The 22,636-nt window shown below is 36.9% G+C and overlaps 1 protein-coding gene across 4 annotated transcripts in view; it reads left to right on the top strand.

Moving 5' to 3' along the window:
- Window positions 1-15,216, top strand: part of PCDH10 (protocadherin 10) — a 38,058-nt gene extending 22,842 nt beyond the window's left edge. The window contains exons 5-7 of one of the 4 annotated variants that reach the window (XM_038135841.1): window positions 5,873-5,968; window positions 7,930-8,004; window positions 10,240-15,216. In XM_038135841.1, the coding sequence (XP_037991769.1) occupies window positions 5,873-5,968; window positions 7,930-7,964 (131 nt within the window). In that variant the 3' untranslated portion in view covers window positions 7,965-8,004; window positions 10,240-15,216. The other 3 variants (XM_038135842.1, XM_038135843.1, XM_038135840.1) reach the window with 3 other exon arrangements.
- The last annotated feature ends 7,420 nt before the right edge of the window (window positions 15,217-22,636 follow it).

The following is a 22,636-nucleotide window of genomic DNA, read 5'->3' as shown; positions in this document are numbered from 1 at the left end:
TCTTCGGAATGTATTCCTCTTGCAGCTCCTGCTCAAGGGAAAGAACACTTACAGAGCATTATTGCAGCAATAGAAAGGAAATGGATACTTCAGAAAGCCAGATTGGAAAGGAATATATAAATGTGCAAATAAAACTTTGCTGTAGCCCAACAAAGCCTATAAATTACATTATTTTAATCATTTTTTATGAAAATAATGAGTATAAGAAAGTGAAATATGTGTTCTTTTAATTTTAAAGCACAGGTGATAGCTATTAAATACTATTTCCTTCAATCTGTTTGTGTAACTGTGGTCTTGGAAAAAAATTAACAGTACCCAGCGTTGTACAAAATACTGATTAAAATTTGTGCCCGTCCTTGTGTTTACATAATATCTTTTATCTTAGGTAACTCTAGAGCTCTTTCCAGCTACAGTGCAGGAAAGTAATTGAAAAAGTTAGAAAAAAATAGTGAGTTTTATTTGAAAGAAAATCATATTTTTAATTAGTCTTCAAAATACAGAATTTCAACTGCTTCTTTTCCTCTAATGGCTGTAAAAATCTGTATTTGCCAGTTCTGACTGGAATGCATAGAAGTCTTGTGTATCTTAGCTATCTCAGACTGCTGCTCTATTTATTCATTTAGGTCAATTTTGGCAGTGTTTATGTGTGCTGTGCATATACCATCTGTGGAGATTTTTCTTTTTAAATTATGAGATACCATTTTTTGTGTTCCTACCATTGGAGTATGAGGAAGACCAAAAAACCTAGCAGAAAGGTTGCTTGAAACTTTAGAGTAATTTTTAAGATTAGTGTGCTATGCTGGTTTAAAATTCCAAAATGCCTTTTGTCCCATCAATTTCAATCCTATGACAAAAGTAATTTAGACACTTAGGGACATGAGTCCCTCTGGGAAGCATGGAGATGTTTGGAGTTAAAATTTTCAAAGGCACTGGAGTTATTTATTTTTGATAGGCAAAATTCTATTCATTATAAATAAATGCTGTTCTTCAATGTACAAAACCTCCTTGCTGTGACAGTCAGGAGCTGGAGAATTGAATGTGTGCCTGATCCTGGGTCTGTGCGCAGCAAATCTTTTTCTCTCTGCATGCCTCTGCCTAAGGAGCTCCTTGGCCTGCAGGGCAGAGGCAATTATACTTGCTTTGGGTCTTTTGCTGTACACAACAACTGTGATTTTCCATGGTCATTTCCACTGCTGGAAGAGGGTTTCCTTTCCTTTTTCTTACTTTTTCTTGCCTTGACTGAAGTGATAAAAATCAGGAAAACCATTTAAAGAATGCAACAAATAAGCAGAGAGTTAGGGAAGTGCATCTGTTTATCACGTTTGGACAAGCACGCTGTAGGGATCGGTGTTGCTGTTTGTCTGGCAAGCCTGTAAACAGCTTTATTTGTGCATTAACCACTGAGAATCCACATTTCCATGCTAGTAGTCTGATGACTGCTGCTGGGAAGTAGCTGTCAATATATTTGTTTTAGAAACATAATATGGCGAGGTCAGAAAAGTGAAAAATTAGGTATTGGGTACCTTTTTTGGAGAGGTAGTAGGAGATACGTTAAGAATATTGTTTTTAACTTCAATACCTAATACCTACCTTCAATACCTGTTGGAAGATCTAAATATGATGTGGATTCACTGAAAATCCAAACTCTTCTGAGGTAATTTGATTTCTTTCTTTGTTAGGATAATGGCCTTTATTGGTTGAAGAAAATACAGTGGACATGGAGAAGCAAATTTTCAGAATTTGTTCCCCAGATTCTGCCTGAAAATCACATGCTTGTATGAGTTGCAAGAGTAAATCTGCAATTTTTGCATACATATGAACCTATTTCATATGTGTAAAGGGTGTTATTTTACATGATATTTTTACAGGTCATCAGGAGTAATGTGGCTTAGAAAGGGAAAATAAAAGATGCAGAGTAGATCCCCCAAAGAAGTACAGGGATGACAAACTCCTGGTTTTGCAAATGAGCTGAGTCTTCTGACTTTATCTTTTTCACCTTCACCATCACAGCTGCATTCAGCCCTGGAAAAAGATCCATTATGGAGCTGCTTGAACTCCGCCTTTCTTTATTCATAAGGGATTTTATAGATGCTGATAGTGTGAATTCATCTTTTGTCAGTGTAAAATTCTGTCACTTTGTGACTTTTTTAGTTGACTGTTTGGGCTTTAATTTAACATCCATCTATGCTCAATTGGAATTTAGATGACAATTGAATAGAGCTGCACACAGCTGTGGGTATTGATAGGAACTGAGATCTAAAGAAGTTCTACCTTACAAATGAGATGCAGTAATAACTTTTTTTCTGCTCTGCTTGAGATAAAGGACTGTGTGCTTTATACTTCCACGCTTCTTTGTGGCTACTCTAATGAATTAAACAGGATCCTTTCCACCACTGGAAGGTCATGGTCTGTACTCTCACACTCTCTGGCCTGCCTTTAGCTTGTGTCAAGCAGATTTTTTCCCTGAAAGGTCTGGGACATGGTGCCAGGGACCACTCCTGAAAGCAGATTGAATATGTTCACATGCTGTGGCCCATGTAGATTGCTTGATATGGCTGAGGAATTTTAATGATGTGGGTATAAATCATTCCATTCTGGTAGTCTTAAGTGACAAAGAACGGTGATGGGCAAACTTCATTTATGGATAGAAACAAACCAATATGTGATTTTGAAAAAGACAAGCTTTGAAAGGCGTTTGAGAGGCCTTTGATACACTTTAGTGAATGTAGTGTACGTGTACCAAGTGCGTTATCTTGGTAAACTGGGAAAGACTCCCTGAAATCAGAGTGTGTGCTGCTCATGACAAGCAGTGTGCTTTAGAAACAGAGAATAAAACATTTAGGAAAAAAATGGAAACATACTTGTCAGGTCCTAATGCCAGCTAATCCCTGCTAGGAGAGAGGAACGTTGGAAAAAACATCATGGCAAAGATAAATTGGATAGGAATTCATAGTGTGATGCTGATGTAATGCTGTAATGCATGTTACCTCGTGTAAGAACAAGTAAATTTAATTATTTCAGGCCAAACCCTGCATGAATAATTTAGACACCTCTGAAGGCCACCAAATGGTGCTCTACATGTCTGCTTCTCCCTGGAATCTATAGGGAACTGAGGCACTTATGAGCAATTTAGGAGGGATGGTTCATATCCCTCCTCTTCTCCCCAGGGCTCTGAAAATTTTAAGTCACATTGTATCTGGCCTTTAATGTGTTCTGCACTGGTTAACCCTCAAACTGAAATGTTCGTTTTCAGGCTTGTCAGCTGAAAGAAATGTATACTGCATATTTTGTAAGAATGCAGTAAAAATGGTGAATTTTTAAAAGCAAGGAAAAAAAAAAAAACAAATGGAGAAAAAGAAAAGAAGATTGAGGAGAATAAATTACTATTGCATACAAACACATAAGCAATTTTTATAAAAAAATAATAAAGAAAAGCATCTAATAGGAGTTTTACTGAGGATGATACCAAAATCGTTAGCTTATAGTGAGTTGCAAAGAATGTGAATTGGTACTACAACATGTATGCAATTAGAATAAGTTGTTGACAAAGAATTTGGAAATATTCTTAGGGAATATGCTCTGTGCTATAAGTTTGACATACATCAGGAGTAATTTGGGAGTTATTTAATAGGCCTTAACACAGTACATAATTATAAGAACTCTTGCAAATTTAAATATTCCGTGGTTCTCTGACTTCAGTGGCGATGTCATATATTATCTTCAGTGTTTTCAGGTAGATAATATTATTATAATAGTATAGAAAAACAAAGAAGCTTTATTCCCACTGTATCTTGTGGGAAAATGGTCTTTTGTGTTTTTATGGTACATTATAGGATATAGGTTAGTGCTTTTCTCTGCTGAGTTGTAGTAACTAAAAAGCATTGTTTCAGTAGTAAATAATCAGAACCAGAGATAAATCAAATCTGACATCTACTATGCCTCTGGCTGTTGCTGGGGGGTGGAAAAGAGAAATTCTCTGCATTTAGAACAGAAAATCAAATGCACATGAAAGTATCTTGTGTGCAACAGAACATTGATGACAAAATCCAGGGCTTGATTCAAAAGTCAATCCCTCTTAGTCATGTGCTTGATGTAAAGCACATGTTGATTAAGGTCACTGCTTACATGAGCTGGGAATTGGGTAGTTGTTCTTAAGAACTGAAAAGCTTGCTTTTTTTTTTTTTTTTTTTTTTTTTTTTTCTTTTTTTTTTTCTTTTTTTTTCCCCCCACTTTTTTTTTCTTTTCCAGAGGATTAGCGAAGTCCAGGTAGCAAATCTCGGAGCACCCATTAGCACCAGAGAAACATTATTTCAGTGGCTGTCATGATGTGTCAGCATTTGTATCTGGCATCTCACTTGCCAAATCAAAATAGCTACATGTTCCAAACATTGAAAATACCTAAATACCCTTTAGGTATATATTTTCCAATCTCAAAGCTAAAAGAAATGGCAATATGTGTAAATCAGCAATTTGGTCAAAAATGTTTTTCTAAAAATAATGGTAATCTGTTGTTGGTCTGGAATATGATGTTCAAATCTGAAAAGTGGCAGTTTTGTACTTAAGTGCAGAGGACAAACGTCTCACCCCCTTTTCCTGGAGGAGGTAACACTACTTGTCAGGCTTAATGCATTGTGGTCAGTGCAGTATCCAGCACTGTCAAATTTTGGCATGGTTGAGAATTCTTCTTTCTTGAATTGATTTAAATTAATATAGACTTGTAAATGTATGCACTCAATGAAAGGAGAAAGAAAAGCACAATATATGTGGTTACATAGGGGGTTTTTTTTAAACAAAAGACAGGGGTTTTTTTGCATAATCATGTTTGTTCCAGAAGTAAAGATATACTCTCAAATGAAGGAAAGATTTTACTCGCCTGAGGAGATTATTTATTTAGCTATAATCAAGCCTGTTTCCAGAAAACTTTCAGTGCAGCAATAAAAACTTTTGCATTTTGGCCTACTCTAATTTATTCACAGCCTGAAGACCCGGTGCTCACAATTGGTTTTCTTGTTTCTCATGAAATCTGGGTAATTGTACCCATCAGTCCAAATGCTGTCGGTTTATTTTAGAAACAATATTTATATCTAGGATTTTGCAGATGCCAGAAGGAGCATTTCAGCCATACTGAGTGCCATATTGTTATTAGAGGGAAATTCTACCCTGGGGCAACTGACAGCTTCACGTGCAGGAGCTTCTCCTGCCTTGCCTGTCTTGTCACGTGCCAGAATGGGACAGGGAGAACATGGTCTCATTGTCACATAACACCTTAAGTGGCCTTCAGGGCCCTTCAGACACATTCCTAAAGCTCACAGTGATCACCAAAGCCAGCAGACTCATTGGCATTAGGTGAAATCAGATTTTATTGAATTATTTATCTATATTTTCAATTGGAAAAGTAAGTATGTTCCATCTTCCTTCTTTTTTTTTTTTTCCCTGAACTCTTTGATATAATGCAGAGTTAAAAACCCACATTAATCGTGTAAAAAATTAAACCCACATTAATTCTGTAAAAATAAACATGGGCATCTGGAATGCAAGGTGTTTTATCCAAGACTTCTCTGCAGAATATGTAGATTTGAAGAGCAAAATCTCTTCACTAAAGCCTTGAAACAAAAGGAAAAAATTTCTCCTTAAACTAATTCAGGAGGGAAAAATACTATTTTTTAAATTTGTGTACCAAATGTTATCGGCCTCGATAAGACACTCTCTTTTTATAATGTCATTAATGGAATATTCATAAAAGATTACTAGCAATGCTTTAGTGAACTTCTTTAAGTAATAGATCATTTTTAAAAGGAAAAAAAAGACTTTATGGATTGCAAAATATACTGAATTGACACTTGCAGTGACTGGAATGCTTTTTTATCCACAGAACATGGGTGGCAGCAGAGTAATCCCCATCCTACATCCCCCAGCCCCAGCCCCAGCCGTGTGTCTCACCCTTTACCTGGATGCACCACTACGAAGGGTGAGGGAGCTATAGTAGTTTACTCTGCATTCCCATTCACTTGTTGACCTCTTTCCAAAAAACATTCTTGCTGATATTTGAGCTCCAAGCTAACAGGAACAGCCAGGTTATTTCTGACAGAATACATTCTACCACTTCATAGGTCTTGGTCTCTATTTGCTTGGGCTGAGTTAGAGAAGGAATACTGAACTTGCAGTCTGGTTGGTTGGTTGGTCACCAGAATTATCATTTTCTGGCTCTGGTGAAGCTGATGGGATTTAGTGAAGAGCCATGTTTCATATGCTACAGTTAAGATGTAGACTGTAAGGCAAACCATCAAAATATAAAGGACAGTTATAATTAACAATGCAGATTTAAAACCAACCTTGCTGTAATGCGTATGAGGTAATTAACTCCTTTTTAAATTATTGCTCACTGCAAGTGTAGCCAGAATAGCTGGGCTGTTTCTGAATGAAATGCAGGAAGTTACAGCATCCTTCCATCATTTGTTCCTTCCATCATTTGCTGTGCTCTGTGGGGAAGGCTTGACCTGGGTGGCATGGCTGAGGCACAAAGTTTGTACAGGGGACCCACAAGAGAATACAGTGAGTTGAGTGCTTGCACAAAAGCCCATATGTGAAAGCCAGTGTGAAGGCAAATATTGCTCGGATATTGTCTGAACTTAAAGAATGCAGAACTGAAACAAGATAAGAGTTTATATAGTGGCTTTACCCCTGTTCTGCTGTTGCAGGGCTTTTTTTGATTTAAAAGAAAGGGGTTGAGGTCATCTTTCTCCTAAGTGAAGGGAGATCAGGAGTATACCTATAACAGCAACAGCATGCCTGGTATTTTATATTCTTTGGAAATTTTATCGTCTAGCAGTTCCTTTGGATCTTGAGGCTGTTGGCACTTCTAGGGGGACTCAGCAGTTGTTCTGTTAAGAGCAGAAGTAATGCTGTGGTGAGCTTATGGAGCTCTTAAATATAGTCCAGAGGGAAAGTGACAATGCTTATAAAAGGTATAGGACGGGTTTATAGTATGGGTTTTCTTTCTCTGCTTGAATTGCCAGCTGTGGAGGGAAGCACTGTGTCCTTTCTCTGTCCCCTTTAGATTAGCTACCACTGCTAAGCAGGAGCAAAATTTAATTTGGAGAGTTTGAAGGTGTTCTAAGCACAGGCAATCCCTTCTAGGCTTTTCCATAAGAGGAAATGCTCCTGCCTGTACTCACAGTTATAAAGTAGTAATCCAACATCAAGTTTGGATGCAATAGGATGATTTGAAACAGGGTGAAAGGAAGATTTATTTAAGAGACGAGGGCTTTACAGTATTTTCTGTTCATTTCTGATCCATGAGCTAGGAATAATTACTGCATACTTTACTTTCTCTTTCCTGTTTATTGTGTTAGTGTTTTTAATTTCTTTTTCTGTTCAACTACCACTGATGTCTTTACATGTCTTCCCTTATCAGTCTACACAGAATTAGCTCACTATGGATGGGAGGCTTATTAGGGTGTCTTGCGCAACAAATGAATTGTAATATATTTTTGCCAGTTTTATTTTATTTTATATTTTATTTTATTCTCTATAAATTGTATGCATTAAGAAATCTTACTGTAATGCTAAAAATCTTTGTTGTTCTGGGAAGGATGGATACAGCACAAATCCTGTACCCTAAGAATTTTAATTGTAATGCTTGTGAATCTTTAATCATCTTGTTCACCTCAAATAATATTTGAATATATGTACAATTAGTATAATTACATTATTAGAATTATGAAACTGCTTGTGATTAAAGCCTTTTTTCTGACTACCCATACTCACACAGACTTGAAGGTTCCCTGTGTACTACTTTGAGAGTTTGGAACAGGTGATAAAATAGGGATGAAAGAGAGAGCTGTGATCTCAGAGGAGATATTAGGCACCAGAAATTATGGTGTTCTTGTTCCAGCTCTTACACTGACTGTGATACTTCCATTTCTATAGCACTTGCCATCTCTGGATCTCAAAGTGGATTATAAAGAATAGTGATTTAAACCTTCCTGCACCTCTAGGAGATAGGTAAGCAATATTATTCCCATTTTACAGATGGAGAAATTGTGATACAGAGAGGCTTAGTGTTTGTTATTTAAAAGTTTATTTATGAACACACATGCATGCACACACAGAGAACTGGAAACAGATGTCAGAACTTTCATTGCTCTCTTTTTTAAGTTGAGTCCATCCTCCTTTCCATTTAACCTCTCTGATTTATATTCCCCATCTGTAAAAAGACGGAAACTGGTATAGACATGCGGAGATTTGCTTGCACATAAATTTCTGTGCAGAACCAGAAAAAAAGCCAAACAAACACGGAGCAAAAATTGTCTTTAAAATCCAATGCTTTTTATGTTTTGGCAGAGAATATTTTAAGATTTGGCACAACATTTTTTGTGGGTGGGGAGAATTGCAGTAGTTCTGCAACTTTAATGCATAATATTTAGTTATTGCTATAAAAGGGCTTGATTGTTTTGTAATATAAGCATTTTAACTGGAGATTAAAAATTTTAGAATGCATCAGTTTACATGGCAAAAGGCCAGACACAGCCAGTAACTCAGTCCCTGCATTATCTGGAAGATGGTGCCACATCAGTACCACCAAGGCACGGTGTCAGACAGGAGTGGGGCAGTGGTGCTGCCTAAAAGCAGTGTTTGCCCCAGCTGCATCTCTGTTTATCTTTCTCTCAGCAAAGTCCTACTGTGTCTGTAGTGCATCATGAGTTCCTCAGTGGCAGACACCAATCGAGACAACTATGCCTAAATATTTACAAGAGAACTGAAATTATGACTGAACTTTGGGGAAAAAAGTTTTAAAGATCCAATATAAGTCTTGTTATTTTTTCTACCATTATTGGAATGACTGTTTCTTGTAATATTAAAAAGATACTTTGAAAGATATTTAGATACTGGATTAATCTGATCATTCACTGCATCATGAAGGTTCTGATCTCATTTATACTTAAAAGCATTGTTTAAAAAACATCTTGCAGAAGCTTTTAAAAATTCTTTCTAATTCTGCTACTAATTTGCTACAGAACTGAAACATTGTAAACCTCATCTATTAGATGTTTTATTTAATAACACATGCGGCAATTTTCTGTGTGTTGAACAGATAGCTCATGCAGAAATGTTTTTCACATTTTTCACCCACAGTAGCATTTCCCTGTAAGTAATCTAACTTCCTTGTGATACAGTATCCAGATTTCATACCTTTACTAGTGAATATATATCTGGGAAATGAGTATGGCAAATGTGTGTATTTATGTTAAATGGAACGGAGACTGGATGTGTTTATGTGTCACCATGCAAGCATCAACCTGTACATGATTCAAAGATTCATTTGAAAGTTAAGATTCCTTTTTGTTTCAGCTGTAAAACTTCACACAGAGAAATGGACTGAATTTCAGGTAGGGATTTAGTTGATTTGGAGCTAAGGTAACGCCTGATTTTATCACTATTAAGTTTTACCAGATAAGAATGGTGCTGATGCTGATTATAATACTTGAGCAAATGAGTTAGTTCGTTGGTTTAATGTGTGACTGAGATCAGAATTTAACCTGGGGTCTTCCTAGATGCTGGTACAAATCATTTGTTACTTTTGCTCCCAATTACAGTTAAATTAGCCAGTGTCTTGAGGTAATACAGCTACTGCAGCTGGTGGATTAGGATATGGCTTTGCTAATGCATTGACCTTCTTCATCCGTGTAACATGAGTTAATTTTCAGCCTGACAGTAAATGCTGAAATTTGAATTGTAGCACTAGTGCACCATTTTTTCATCTGTCAAACCAGACTGAAGGGTCATTTACTGATGAGGATAATGGTTCAATTTGAAAGAGAAGGAAAACTAGCTTCTGAATTTTAGGGAGAATTTTAGATCTTGCTTCAAAAAACAAGCTGAACTAGGGGAAAATTAGCCTGTGACATTCGAGTAACACTTCACCTGTAAGTCTGAATGTTTGCCTTATCCATATACTGATTCTGTACAGGCACATTGGAATATTTGCCCTGGCAAGTTAGACAGAATAATAAAACAGCCTATGAAATTTGGTATTCAGGCTATCAAGCCTCAAAAAGAGACTTTCTCTGAAAATTAAATCAACATTTTACTGTTTACTAAAATGGGAATTTCCAGCGTCAGTTTGTGACAAGTTTTGATTGTTTGTCTACACCCTAAGAAACCCTACACCTAAGAACTATTGGAGACTGATTTTTTATTTTTGTTCCTCTCAGAAGTGTCTTTCTTTCTTTCCTGCAGCACGGAAAAGGATATGCTAGTCACTTCTACAGGACTTACCTGAAGCAGCATGATTTGCACAAAAGAAAGTCGACCAACAAAAAGCATCAGCTTTCAACTTCATTATCTTGGCCATCCAGTTCTGTGTAACTGAAGGATTTGTGTGCTGTTGGAGACATCCTGGCCAACAATAGGACCTAATTGCTCTCAGCAGGCCTGAGAAATGAGTTGAAATGTGTAGAACTGTAGAAACTTCAGAGGCAACTGATCTTGCCTCTCTGATCAGTGTGTGCCTGTTTACAGCACTATATATCTTTCTCTCTCCAAAATGTCACTGAGCCCTTTAGATGTTTATATTCACCACAAAAAGCCAATCGTACAGATAAAAGAGATGTGCATTATAAATGCAATATCACTGTTTTAAACTTGACTGTTTTATATTATTTTTGTGTGATCAAGTGTTCCCCAAACTATTCCAACTTTACAAGAGAGATTGTGATCATGTTCTTTTCACCTGTGGGTCATAAAAATGTTGTTAATCAGAAGACCCACAAAATTATCAAAGACATTTCTGTAGTTTATACACCGTGTTGCAAAGTGTTTACTGTACTATTTCAAAGCTTCTAAATAAATATAATATATATATATTATATTATATATAATTTTCCGAAAAACGTGGTACAACTTAGTTGATTTTTAAATGGATTCATACAGTCTACACCATACACTGAAGCGAGAAGATAATTCAGGGTTCCTAAGCTATCCTTGCTAAAAACAAAAATAAAATAAACCTTTAATAGTACTTCCCCAAAATTCGTATTTTGGTCGAGCCTGTTTTTCTTGTTTAAAAAAAAAAAAAAAAAAGCTGTAAGCTACAACATTTTGTCTAAAAAGTTGTAAGGAATTTTCAATGCCAAAGATGCAGCTGTCAATATTACCCGAATGAGCGCTATGTACTATCAGAGGTATAAACCACTCTCCATTATTTTGATTATGTTTCTATGGTTTTTAATTTGGAATCACAAAATCTTTTCTAAGGCTCTATAAATTCACCTGTATATGTTGTTAAAAAGAACACTGGGTGTCTGTACATTTTGCAATGTAAGATATAATGTAAGTGAAGTTAAGTATTTTAAGAAAATCATCCCAAGCTCATAAATATGTATACATACATACATAAATACATACACACACACACAAACACCCACACATCTCTCTTTAACATAGTTTTGTGAAACTATTCAAATATATTGCCTAAAAATATTTCTCTTGTGGCTAGGAATAGTTGTTGATAGAATTCAAATTACAAAGGCAAAGTGTATGCCAGACTCTTTTATCACAAAGGAGATTTCCAATTAGGAACATGGCACATTCTCAGCTGACCCCTGTCCCATGGGAGTTAAAATGGTGTTGGCCACCATCTTCGTTGGGAAAAGGATTAAGCCCTTGCATATAATCTTTATGTTCTGTAATAATTCTGTGGTCTGAAACAATATCTTAGAGCATTTCTTTTCTATGAAATATTGAAAAAAGTAAAATTTCAAAGGTAAAGTTTAAAACTACTTTCATGTCCATGGAGTTTAAGTACCATTTACTAAATGTAAAAATCTAGTAAAATTTTTTTCTTTTTTTTTTTTTGTGCTGTGATTTTTTCCCCCCACTGTACTTTATTACATCAAATAATGAAAGCAAATGAGAGCACACTTTGTTGTCAGCCAATGCCTAGCCAAATTCAAAGAAATTCCTGCTGATGATTCAATATTAAGTAAAACAAGAGCTAATGTTTCACTCATTGCAGTGGGAATTGGATCATGCCATTCTATAGGAATTCTGTTGTCCCCACCAATGCTGCCATGGGATGAATGTGTGAGAGCTTACTGCTATGTTGTAATAGAATTTGGGTTTTTTATTTTTGTTTGTTGGTTCTGGGGTTTTTTTTGTTCTTTATCATGACAGTTTTTATTAGATAGGAGTATATAAATCACGTGTGAAATGAAAACCGATTTGCTGTGGATCCAAGTACACCCAGGGAATCCAACATTCCTGATCAAATTCCACGAGTTCTTTGTGCAACTAGTGTACTGGGCCCTGCCATTGTTAATTTAATATTCCAAACAAAGTAATATGCTCATTAAACACTTTAATGTGCACATCTAGCACGTTTGTATAACGACAAATTTTTTCATGAGATCCTTTTAAAAATGTGTATTATACAAAACCTAATTCAAAAATCCCCCAAACACCTTCAATAGCTATTGATTTGAGCAAATACAACAGTGAAATATTCCTCCTGCTCTAGGCAGCAGACCTTTTAGTTGCCTACAGGCTTCATTTATTTTATGAAGAAAAGCAATGGAATTTGTGACAAATATTTCATTTAAAGGAGATTGCTAGATTCTTGTTTCTGCTTTTAAAGCAAGAAACTCCTTGCCATTCTGAAACCTGTTTCTAAGTTTTTAATAGAGACATATATTGTAATTTATGGTTGTTTTTTGGTCTTTGGGAGAAAAAGGAAGTTGTTTTACTTTCCATTTCATGGACAGCCAAAGTGTTTCTATTTAATCAAACTCTCTTCACGTCTTGCATGCCATTTTTTTCTGAAAAAATTATTAAGTATATCATGTCCTGTCAGTCATTTCCAAAACTGTACTCTTTACATCAAGTATGTTATACATACGGATATATTAATCTTTTTTATTCTTTTTTAATGTTCAATACCATTGGCATTGGTCTGTATATACACAGAAATCCTTCTGAGTTCACTGGGAGAGTCCCTGAAGGAGTCGTGGTAGGATGCAGAAGTGTCAAGGAAAAGGAAGAATTTAAGTACTACCTGGGCCCTCAGGATGAAGCTGTAGCTTCTGCTGATTTCCCTTGCTCACTGTGAGTTTTGGTGCACTAACATTTGCTGGCACAAGCCTTGGGACACATTAAATCCCAGTACATAGCTGCTGTCCCAAGAGAAGGGCAAACTGGGCAGTGCAGAGGCTCAATTTGTCCCGTTTCTTTGTTTTAGTGGGCAGCTGGCCACCACCCTTTGAAATTGCCTTGTTCAGCATCTCCCACATATTCCATCACACTGCTGGGTGCAGGGACAGGTCTGTAAATGCCTTCAGACCTCTCTCAGTGTGTGTGCCTCTTCCTCTGAGCACAGGTGATACAACTATTGAAGGACTCTCATCTGCATATTGGACCCAACAGTGAACTGAAAGTAATCAGGAAATGTTTAGGTTGGATATTAAGGGGAAAGACTGATGCCCATAAAACTGAGATGAGGAAGGTTTTGGAATCTCCTTCACTGTAGGTTTTCAAGGAGAGTGCAAAAAAACACCTGTAAGGGATGATATAAGTGTACTTAAACTTGCCTCAGAGAAAAAGCACAGGGAAGGCTCTCAGTCCTGTTGTTCTGTAATGTTCCTAGTGGGGCATGCTGAGCTTTGGAGGAGTTAATCTGTGCACAGCTGTAGGGATAAAAATGTTCTATCCTTCAATTAGTTATTTGAAGCAATATTTAATGTTTCAATTTGCCATTCTTCCAATTTGCCATTTATGAGCATAATAGAACAAGCTGCCTGTGAGAATAACTGTCTTTGGAGTAAATTAGAGTTCAAGCAGAGAAGACCGGGTCTTATAAAAGATAATACAGAATCAGGTCTATGAATATTTTTTTTCTTTTTTAAACTCCTGATTTAGATTTGTAGCAATAGATTTCTAAGCAGCTTGCCTATTAAAATTCTTCAAAATCAGACACAAGTTTCTTCCAAAACAGAAATACTAAAACATTTCACTACTTGAAATAGAATTCCAATTTTTTAGAGCAAGTTTTTGCTATCATGCCTATTTAGGGAAGGTATTTCCATGAACATATTCTTAAATTACTGGAACAAGGTGTAGTAATTTTTCATTAGTGTTGTTGCAAAAGAAGTTGAAATGAAAATACAGAGATAAATACAATTTGTAAAGATTCCTGCATTATAGCCTCTATATAGTTGTGGGGGAGATACATGTGTGTGTGTGTGCGTGTGTGTGTGTGTGTAACTATAGTTCAAATTCTGGGAAGTTGCCATGGGATTTTTTTTACAGCTCCTATCAGTAAAAATGTAAAAAAAAGGGTAGAAACACATGTTAGGGTACTAAAAAACTAGACTTGTTCCTTAGTGTAGAATGGAGTTTTGCATTCAAGAATTAAATTCAGCCCCTTCTTCATATGTTATACCCACAATCAAGCACACAACTCTTTTTTTTTTTTTTTTTTACTTCCAAAATGTTACCTGCTCCTAGAAGGATTTTTTCTTTTCATTCTTTTCATTCTTTTCATTCTTTTTTAAAGTAATATCATTCCTCAGGGTAAAAGGTGGATAAATAGATAGTCTTCCTAGGCTGGTAAATTGCAATTGCAATTTTGCAAGGCTGTTAAATATTTGTATGTCTTACCTGGAGAAAGTCGATCGTAACCTGCCACTGTTCCAGGTTCTAGTCTTGAGTTTTATGGCATTTTGCCTTGTGAATTAAAACCTATATAAAGGATTAGGGGCCAAAAGAAGCATCTTTGATATACATTTCGTTATTGCAATTTGATTGCAAAAAAATGGCAGCAGCTGTCTATAAAGGGTAGAAAGTTGTTCATTCTATTCTGTTTGCAGTAATGTAAAAGACAGCCCAGTAGGACTTTATAATAATATTGTGCTATGACAAAATTTTGAAACTGTGAGTCAAATCCTTTGCACTGATCCCTACAATCATAGATCAAATTCTTCTTAAAGAGCTCCTTCATTTTGTTTTGTCTCTAAGAAATGGATATATATATATATATATATATATAAACAAATATACACAGCCATTACAATCCATTGTTGAGCATCTGTGTTTTTGTAGATATCCTCATATGTAAGAAATAAGCAAGAACTAACTTGGACAGATTTCTTGAACTGAAATTGTTTTTGAATTTGAATTTGTTAATAAAGTTCATGATATTGACAGACATCAAGAAAAATGAAATCTCTGTGGGTGTAGCTCTCCAGAAGGCAAACGCTTCACTTAGGAAGCATCCTGTCAAAAAACTGTATAAATGCAACTACTGGAAATCTTGCTGAGTCAAGATGAAAGATGCTGTGCTAAAGATTTCTTGTTCACTGTGTCAGCACTGATTAAAGTGTCCTTTGGATGGTAACCATTTTAGGCAAGCAGAAGATATCAAAAATTGCAAGCAGGATTGAGATAATGTTTACCATTCCTGTGGAAGAGAGACTTAGACAAATAGGTGAATATATACTGAAATACTGATCTGTATCACACAATATGGAAAAAACAGTTAAGTCAAACATTTAAGAAAAGAGAATGCTTTCAAATACATACACTTCAAAGATTAAAGTTCATCTGATGCTCAACTTAGAAGCATATTTTGGGTAACTCATCTTTGATTTGCACTAACCCTGGAGAGCAATGTACTGTGTGACAAAGCCTTACCACTACGAGATAAAGGGAATGTAACCAAACCAACCTTAAGTTTTAGAAGTCTTGGATCCAAACATTCAGGTTGCAAAACTGAGCTGTATTTTATATGCATCAGAGCCTAATTCCATTAAAGGCAGTGGCCCAAGTTGCAGTGATATGAAGGAGAGAAAAAGGAAGTTTTCTTTTCTTTCTTTATGCATTTTTTAAGCAAGAGCAGCCTGCAATAAAATTATTTGACATCAGAAAAAGGGAAACTTCACTGGCTTTGCTTTTAAAAAAGCTGCACAATCCAGTTTGGAAATCTGAAACTTTGGACATGGCTATGTGTCAGTGTAAAACAGACATTTCTGATAGTTTTATCTCAAAGCAAAATAAAAAAGATGTTAAATTATATAAATGTTTAGATTTTCTATTAAGATAGATACAGAAATGCAGTCCTGAAAAGACAGATTCATGTTTTTATTATGCAGAAGTTCAGACAACTAAAAATTCATTGTAACCGTAGTCTTACGCTGCCCTAGTTGTTGGTTGAAAATGTGAGCAAAACAAGCAAAAAAAAATCAACCTCAACCTCATGGATGTTTAAGAAGGTTTTGCTCTGGAAGGTAATAGATCCTAAGAAAATTATTTCCTTTCAGACTTGGCTGAAATATGTTTTCTATAATCTTTGCTGGTCTAACATACTTGGAGTGTAAAAGCAGCTCTCTGACTATTTTGCACATTCACCTCAATGGAGGGAGAGTATTCTCATTTGTTGAGAATAATCTGGAAAAAAGACCTAGATGAAGCCTGATGTCAAAACTGCTTAGTAATTCCATGCCCATCGCTACAGCTTTTTGAACCAGGTATCAGAATAATTTAGAGCTGGAACGTTTTGGGATGCTGATGGAAAAGCAATGGTGTGGCGCTGTTCCTAAGTGGAGGAAAAAAAGGAGAGGAAGACAGACATAGAATGTTCTGTGCTCTTCCTAGCCTCACAGACAACATTAATTGATACTTAAATAGTGTTTTGTTCAGGAGCATAAATAGCACAAAAGGAGAAGAATTTCACCATGAGAGAAATATATTTGTTGTGGCTTGTGCTATATTAAAAAAAAAAAAAAAGAAGAATGCAAGCAAACATTTTCATTCTCAAGCCCCTGAAGATGAGGCTAAATTATGCCCTTGGAGCTCACAGCCATTCAGTTTTTGAGAGAGGCGCTGTTTGATTTATATTCTGGCTGTCAACAAAAAGAAAAGAGAGACTGCGCTGGAAGTTAAAGATAGGTAATTAATATAATCTAGGGGGAAAATGCAATGTACCTTGTAATAATATCATTAAACCTCACTGAGCTGCCTGAAACAATCTGTTGAAAATTAAATAAACAAGCAAACAAAACCCCCAAAACAAAAAATAAATCTCTTTCTTGGCACTCCAGGTACACATTTACATTAGGTCACAGCTAAGCTGAAATAAAATGGCTGAGGTATATATGTGAGGTATAATATTTTTCTTACACCTGTTTCCAGGGGATGGGAAGGGGGGCAGTCCCGGCATCCAGCACTTCCTTGGGAACAGGAACATTCTGGAACATTCCTCATCCTATTGTAAAAATTTAAGAATTTACAGAGTTACTTTCAGATGTATTATTATATATTCTTCAAATACAACTTTTTAAAGGATGGTACTTCACTGTGCTTTTGACCATTTATGTCAGCTATTTTTGAGGACTCCCTGTCATTAGGAATAGTTAAGTAATAGAATTACCTGTCTAACTTAAATTTTCCCTTATAATTATAGATGGAGTTTAAGCAGCCCTTATCATATAGAAACTGTGATTAAGGCTCCCAGGTTTAATTTTGCTACTTTGATTCCTGTTGTCACTTCCCATGTTACAACACAGGGAATTAATTTAATTTTATTATTTAAGAAATACATTTTTGTTGTATTTAGTAAGTCTGATCTAAGAAGTTCCCCTTAACTAGGAAAATATTCAGGCAAAATCAAGTAGCTTACTGTTTTTCTGTTCTTATACAAATAATTTCCAGACCTACCACTGCTCAAGAAGGACATGAAATGCAGTAACAGAAAATATTTGAAGCCTGCACTTTGATTCCTTGGACTAGGGAAATTGCTTTCCTATTTCCTTTCTATCTGGAGTAAACTGGAAATCACTATTTGCATGCAAACTTTCTAGGTGTTTAATTCTTCATTCGCAGATTTAAATCTACTGCTTTACTGAAAACGTTGCTAATATTCACAGATCTAAAGCTTCAGGGGAAGAAAAAACAGACTCAAAACATCTTATGTTCTCATCCCAAATATAACGTTCAGCACTGGAAAATATATGGAAATTGAAAAAAAAATATATTAAAGATGGATATTTTTATTGATAGATTTTTAAAGATAGATTTATTGGCTACTGTTCTGTGTGCTTTTATGTCCTTTATTAGTAACCAAAAGATAGTCCAGTGTTATGACAGATGCCTGCATCGCTGTCCTTACTTTCCTGAGGCATAACTGAGAAACTTCATACTGCAGAGGTGGGAACAGAACCTAGTTCCTAAATAAAAACAATAAGAGAAAAAAACACCACAACAATCGTTATGCAAGAAAATAATGTAAAATCACATGGGCGCTACCATACTGAGCTCTCCCCACATCCAGGTTAATGAGCTAACTAGCAGTCAAGAGAGCAATATGCAATTTGGTGCCCTTGGTCTCTCTGTCAAAAGAATATATAATTATTCTTTTCAAAATGGGACAGCTTCAAAGAGAAAAATGAAGAGCTCTTCATCTTTCCACTCAGAGCCTAAATCCTTTTGGATTTGATGATTAGGGAGGGTTGGGAAAAGGAAATTGGGTTTAGAGCCCATCATATTAAAGAAGCATTTGTCCTCAGCAGCCAAGATTATAAGCAAATACTATGATCATATGGCATAAAAAGGGCCTCTGCCAGCATTTCTTTGACTGGTAGTTTTTGTCTGCTCAATACTTTTTTTCTGCAAACACCTAAAAATAGGATCCTGATTTTCTTAAGATGTTTGTTAAGATGTTAAAGACTAGATAACTAAGATTTCCTGGGCAGATGGTATGACTTCTGGAATATTTTACCAGGATGTGAGAAATCTGTATTCAGTTCTTTCCACGTCACGTCATTTCTGCATCCACACCTAGCCTAGAAAAATTTCTAAACAGCAAGTTGGAGGATTATATCCTTTTCTACTGTTGCAGTTTGCAAGAGCATTTAAACATCTCCTGCTTCAGAAGCTAGGCACATTTGCCACCTCCCATGGCTTACTACTGATTAAATACAGACTCATTTGCTTGCTCTCCAGTGAGTGTTTGATACTGTGCAAAAGGTTTTCTCAGTAGGTATTTGGAGATGACACAGAGAGTGGCAGTAGGAGTATAACAGAGAGCTTTCCCTTCTTCCAGAGGGAGAGATCAAGAATAAACTACCCCTGAAATGCTGGTCGTGCAAATGAAAAAATATTTGGACATAGCAGTGACAAGGGCAGTCTAAAAATCCTACACTAAGAGAATGCTGGGAGGGACTTACCTGGTATTTACTCGGCAAATGTTGAAAAGTTCAGAGATTCTGGACAATTGAATACATTTTCTGCAAGGTCTGTCCTGAGTCATCCTGTTGATGACAACAAACTTACCATACCAGTTAAGTTGTTTCCCTGGAACAAGTGCCTGCACTCCAGCATCGTAAACTGCAAAGGCACAGACAAGACATAAGTAAGAATGTGGCTCAAAGAACTGCTGGTAGAAAAAGAGGATTTGCGCACCTCTCAAATTCCCATGGACTACATAGATGGCCTCAGACTCCCCAGGGCGGTCTCTCACCCTGGTTCCCCTCACCAGGCCTGATGCTGACCTCTACCATGGGCCAATGTTTCAGCCCTTCCTTGGCCCAGTCCTGTCCCCAGGGAGGTGCTCAGTGCCCAGGGTTGGTGCTGTCTCCACCTGCTCTCTGCTTAGGAGAGTGGGATAGATCTTGTCCTGCTGCCCTTGGGGAGGCCCCATCCCCTAAGCCCCCTGACATGAGGCAGACATTGCTCCCAAATCTCTTTCCTTGCAGCAGGATCAGCACTTTGAAAGCTGTTACCAGTATAAGTTGACCTAACCTGCTGCTAGAGACTGTAATAAAGCAGGCAAGCTATGCCTTCATTGTAAAAGAGAGATTCCAAACGTGGTGGGAAAAGAATATTTCATTTGAGATGCAGCTTTGTTATGATAATTTTACTTCCTTGATATTATGTTATTGTGAAATACAAGTTTAGATTGCAAAATACTAGTTGTTTCAAATAAATCAAACAGGAATGTCTCCTGTGCATATGTTGTCACTAACATTACTTGAGGTCTTCACTTTACTTACTTGGTCCGGGCCTGCTCTTACAAAGGAAAACCTTGCAGATATATAAAAGAACTTGGTCTCTCTCTTTCCCCAATTTCACACCCCACACCCTCCCCCCCTCCCCCGCCACCGTTCTGAGCCTGACCAAGTACTTTGAAAAAATAAGATAATGGGAGACATATGAAAAGAATTTCATTTGGGGAATTACTTGCTGGCATGCAGGTAAAATCCTACTTCAATTCCTGTTTCATCCAAATAAACCAAGGAGCATAAAAGTTGATTCATAGCCCACTACAGGTCAACAGCTTGCCCTGGTCCATTGTAAAGAGGGCAAACTGACACATTAATCAAAATACCAAATATCTATGTAGAACTACATATTTTATATATATATATATATATATATATATATATAATAACTAATCAATGAATGCAAACTGAATTAAAAAGTGAGGTATGGGGCTGTGCCTCTCAAAGGTTTAGCACAGAGATCACAATTTGGGGAAGAAGAAATGAGCTAATATAAAAAGGTATCTGAATGAATCACTCTGCATGCTTGAGATAGGCTGATTATACTAGAAGTTTATCAATTTGTCATCAGCCATCCAGACTACATTAGATTATATTATTCCAGATTATATTATTAGAAGTAGAGATCTCTCTTTGCTCCCATCCTGTTCCCAGGATTTGTGTTCCCTCAGGGCTTTCAAAGAAGAAAGAGGAGAGCAACAGACACTGTTCTGTCTTGATGCTGGTGAGAATATCTCTCTGGACTGATCTTGTATTTTAACACCCTGTTGTATTCCCCCTGCACTTTTTCAACACACAGGAGCTAAATTAGGAGAAAATGTCTTTCTTAAAAGATCAAAACCATAGCAGGCTTTGAACCCTTAAATAATATGGAAGATCACAAGAAGCCTGTTCAAGTCAGAAGGATCTGCTTATCACCCTGAATTATATCAGTACCATCTTTCTCTTTATTGCCCTGAGAATGGGCAGAATCAAAGATAAAATAGCATAAAGAATGACACCCTGTGGCCTGCTCATTTCTGGCTGCCATTTGTATGTTAGATCACCAGCAGCTGTCATGATCAGAAAGTGTGGGAGTCTGTATTGGAGGGGATAAACATACACAGACAAAAATTAGGGCTTACTTCCTTAAGGGAAGGCAAAACAAAGTAGAAATGGAGTGGTATGGACAGTACAGGTGGTGAATGAGTAACTAACAATGCTGTTTGAGGAATGTGGAGCAAATTCTGTGTTCATATCTCAGCACTTCTGTCTGCATCACTATAGTGTATTGCCTCTCAAAAACTGAATGGAGAATACTTTTAAATGTCATTTTATTAGGCATTTTTATTAGGTTTTTTATGTGTTCTTATGTCATACAATAGCTACAACAATAAACAGAAGTTTGGAGTTTCAGAAGGTTGCAGCTAACTCTCCTGTTTGGGGGATAACATCATCTACTTTGCACAGTGAGCTCATTCACTGGGACTTCAGCATGGAGCCTGCCTTTGGCTACCTCTCTTTGAATGAACTGGGGAGCAGGCCATTCCTTTGGAACTGTGTGGGAAATGGATTTGTAGAAAATTCTCAAAGCCTGACAGAAGGCTCGCGTAGAATGCATCTGTATGCAAACCTTGAGATAAGAAATGCTGACTTAGAAATGCCATGGAATAGGACAAACATTGTTGAGAGAGAAATGGAACTAGAAACAAGTTTCAAAGGATGGCCTTGCACATGAGACTAGATACTTTAGACAAATAAAACTGTGAAAGATCCATTGTAGTTAGAACCATGAGGGGTAAATTTTGATGGTTGGCTTTAAAGCATTTACAGCATGGTGTGGCTAAAGCTGATAGGCGAAGAAACACCTATAGCATATTGTAATTAGGAAATAGTTGGCTTCTGATTGTGATGGCAGGAATTATAACAGCTTTATTGTCTCACCCTTCTCATGAGACTGAAAATGGAATCAAAGTTTTTAAAACGTCTCTCAGTAGCTCCATCTCTGGGTCAGCAAAAGGGCTTAATCTGACAAAACTATCCCTTGGTCTGTACTCAGGCTGAAGAGCGGATTCTTCACAACTTACAGACAAAAGAAATCAGCTCTGGAAAGTAATTTGTATCAAAAAGTGCTTCATGACTGTGGCAGTTTAAGGGGGGCATCCTCGAGTTTAGTGTTTCCACTGAAACTGCTCATGGAACCATGCGCTGCTCATGCGCTGCTCATGCTCCCGCTCCCTCTCACTCTCCTCTTGAAGCCGGATGGACAGAAGAACTGGAGGCACAAAAGGAAAAGATCATGTGTTGAGATAAAAACAACTTACTGGAAGCAGCAATGAAATATGAAAATAAACAGCAACAGCAACAATATTAACAAATGTGTGAGGGGAGGGGGTGAGATGCAAATGCTCGCCACTACAGCATGTGGAGCCTGACAATACCCAACCACAGCCCTCTACCCCAAACTCTAAGGGAGCTCTTCCCCTGTTCCCCCTGAAAATGATGCCAGGTGGCATAGAATATCATCTGGGTCCTGGCCATCCCCCACTCCTGGATACTGCAAAAACTAACCCTGTCCTGGCTGGAACCAGGACATTGTCTCTGAACAA

This window comes from Motacilla alba, chromosome 4, assembly GCF_015832195.1.
Source record: "Motacilla alba alba isolate MOTALB_02 chromosome 4, Motacilla_alba_V1.0_pri, whole genome shotgun sequence".
Taxonomy (NCBI): domain Eukaryota; kingdom Metazoa; phylum Chordata; class Aves; order Passeriformes; family Motacillidae; genus Motacilla; species Motacilla alba.
The sequence above is the reverse complement of the archived record's forward strand: the minus strand, read 5'-3'. Positions and strand labels throughout refer to the sequence as shown.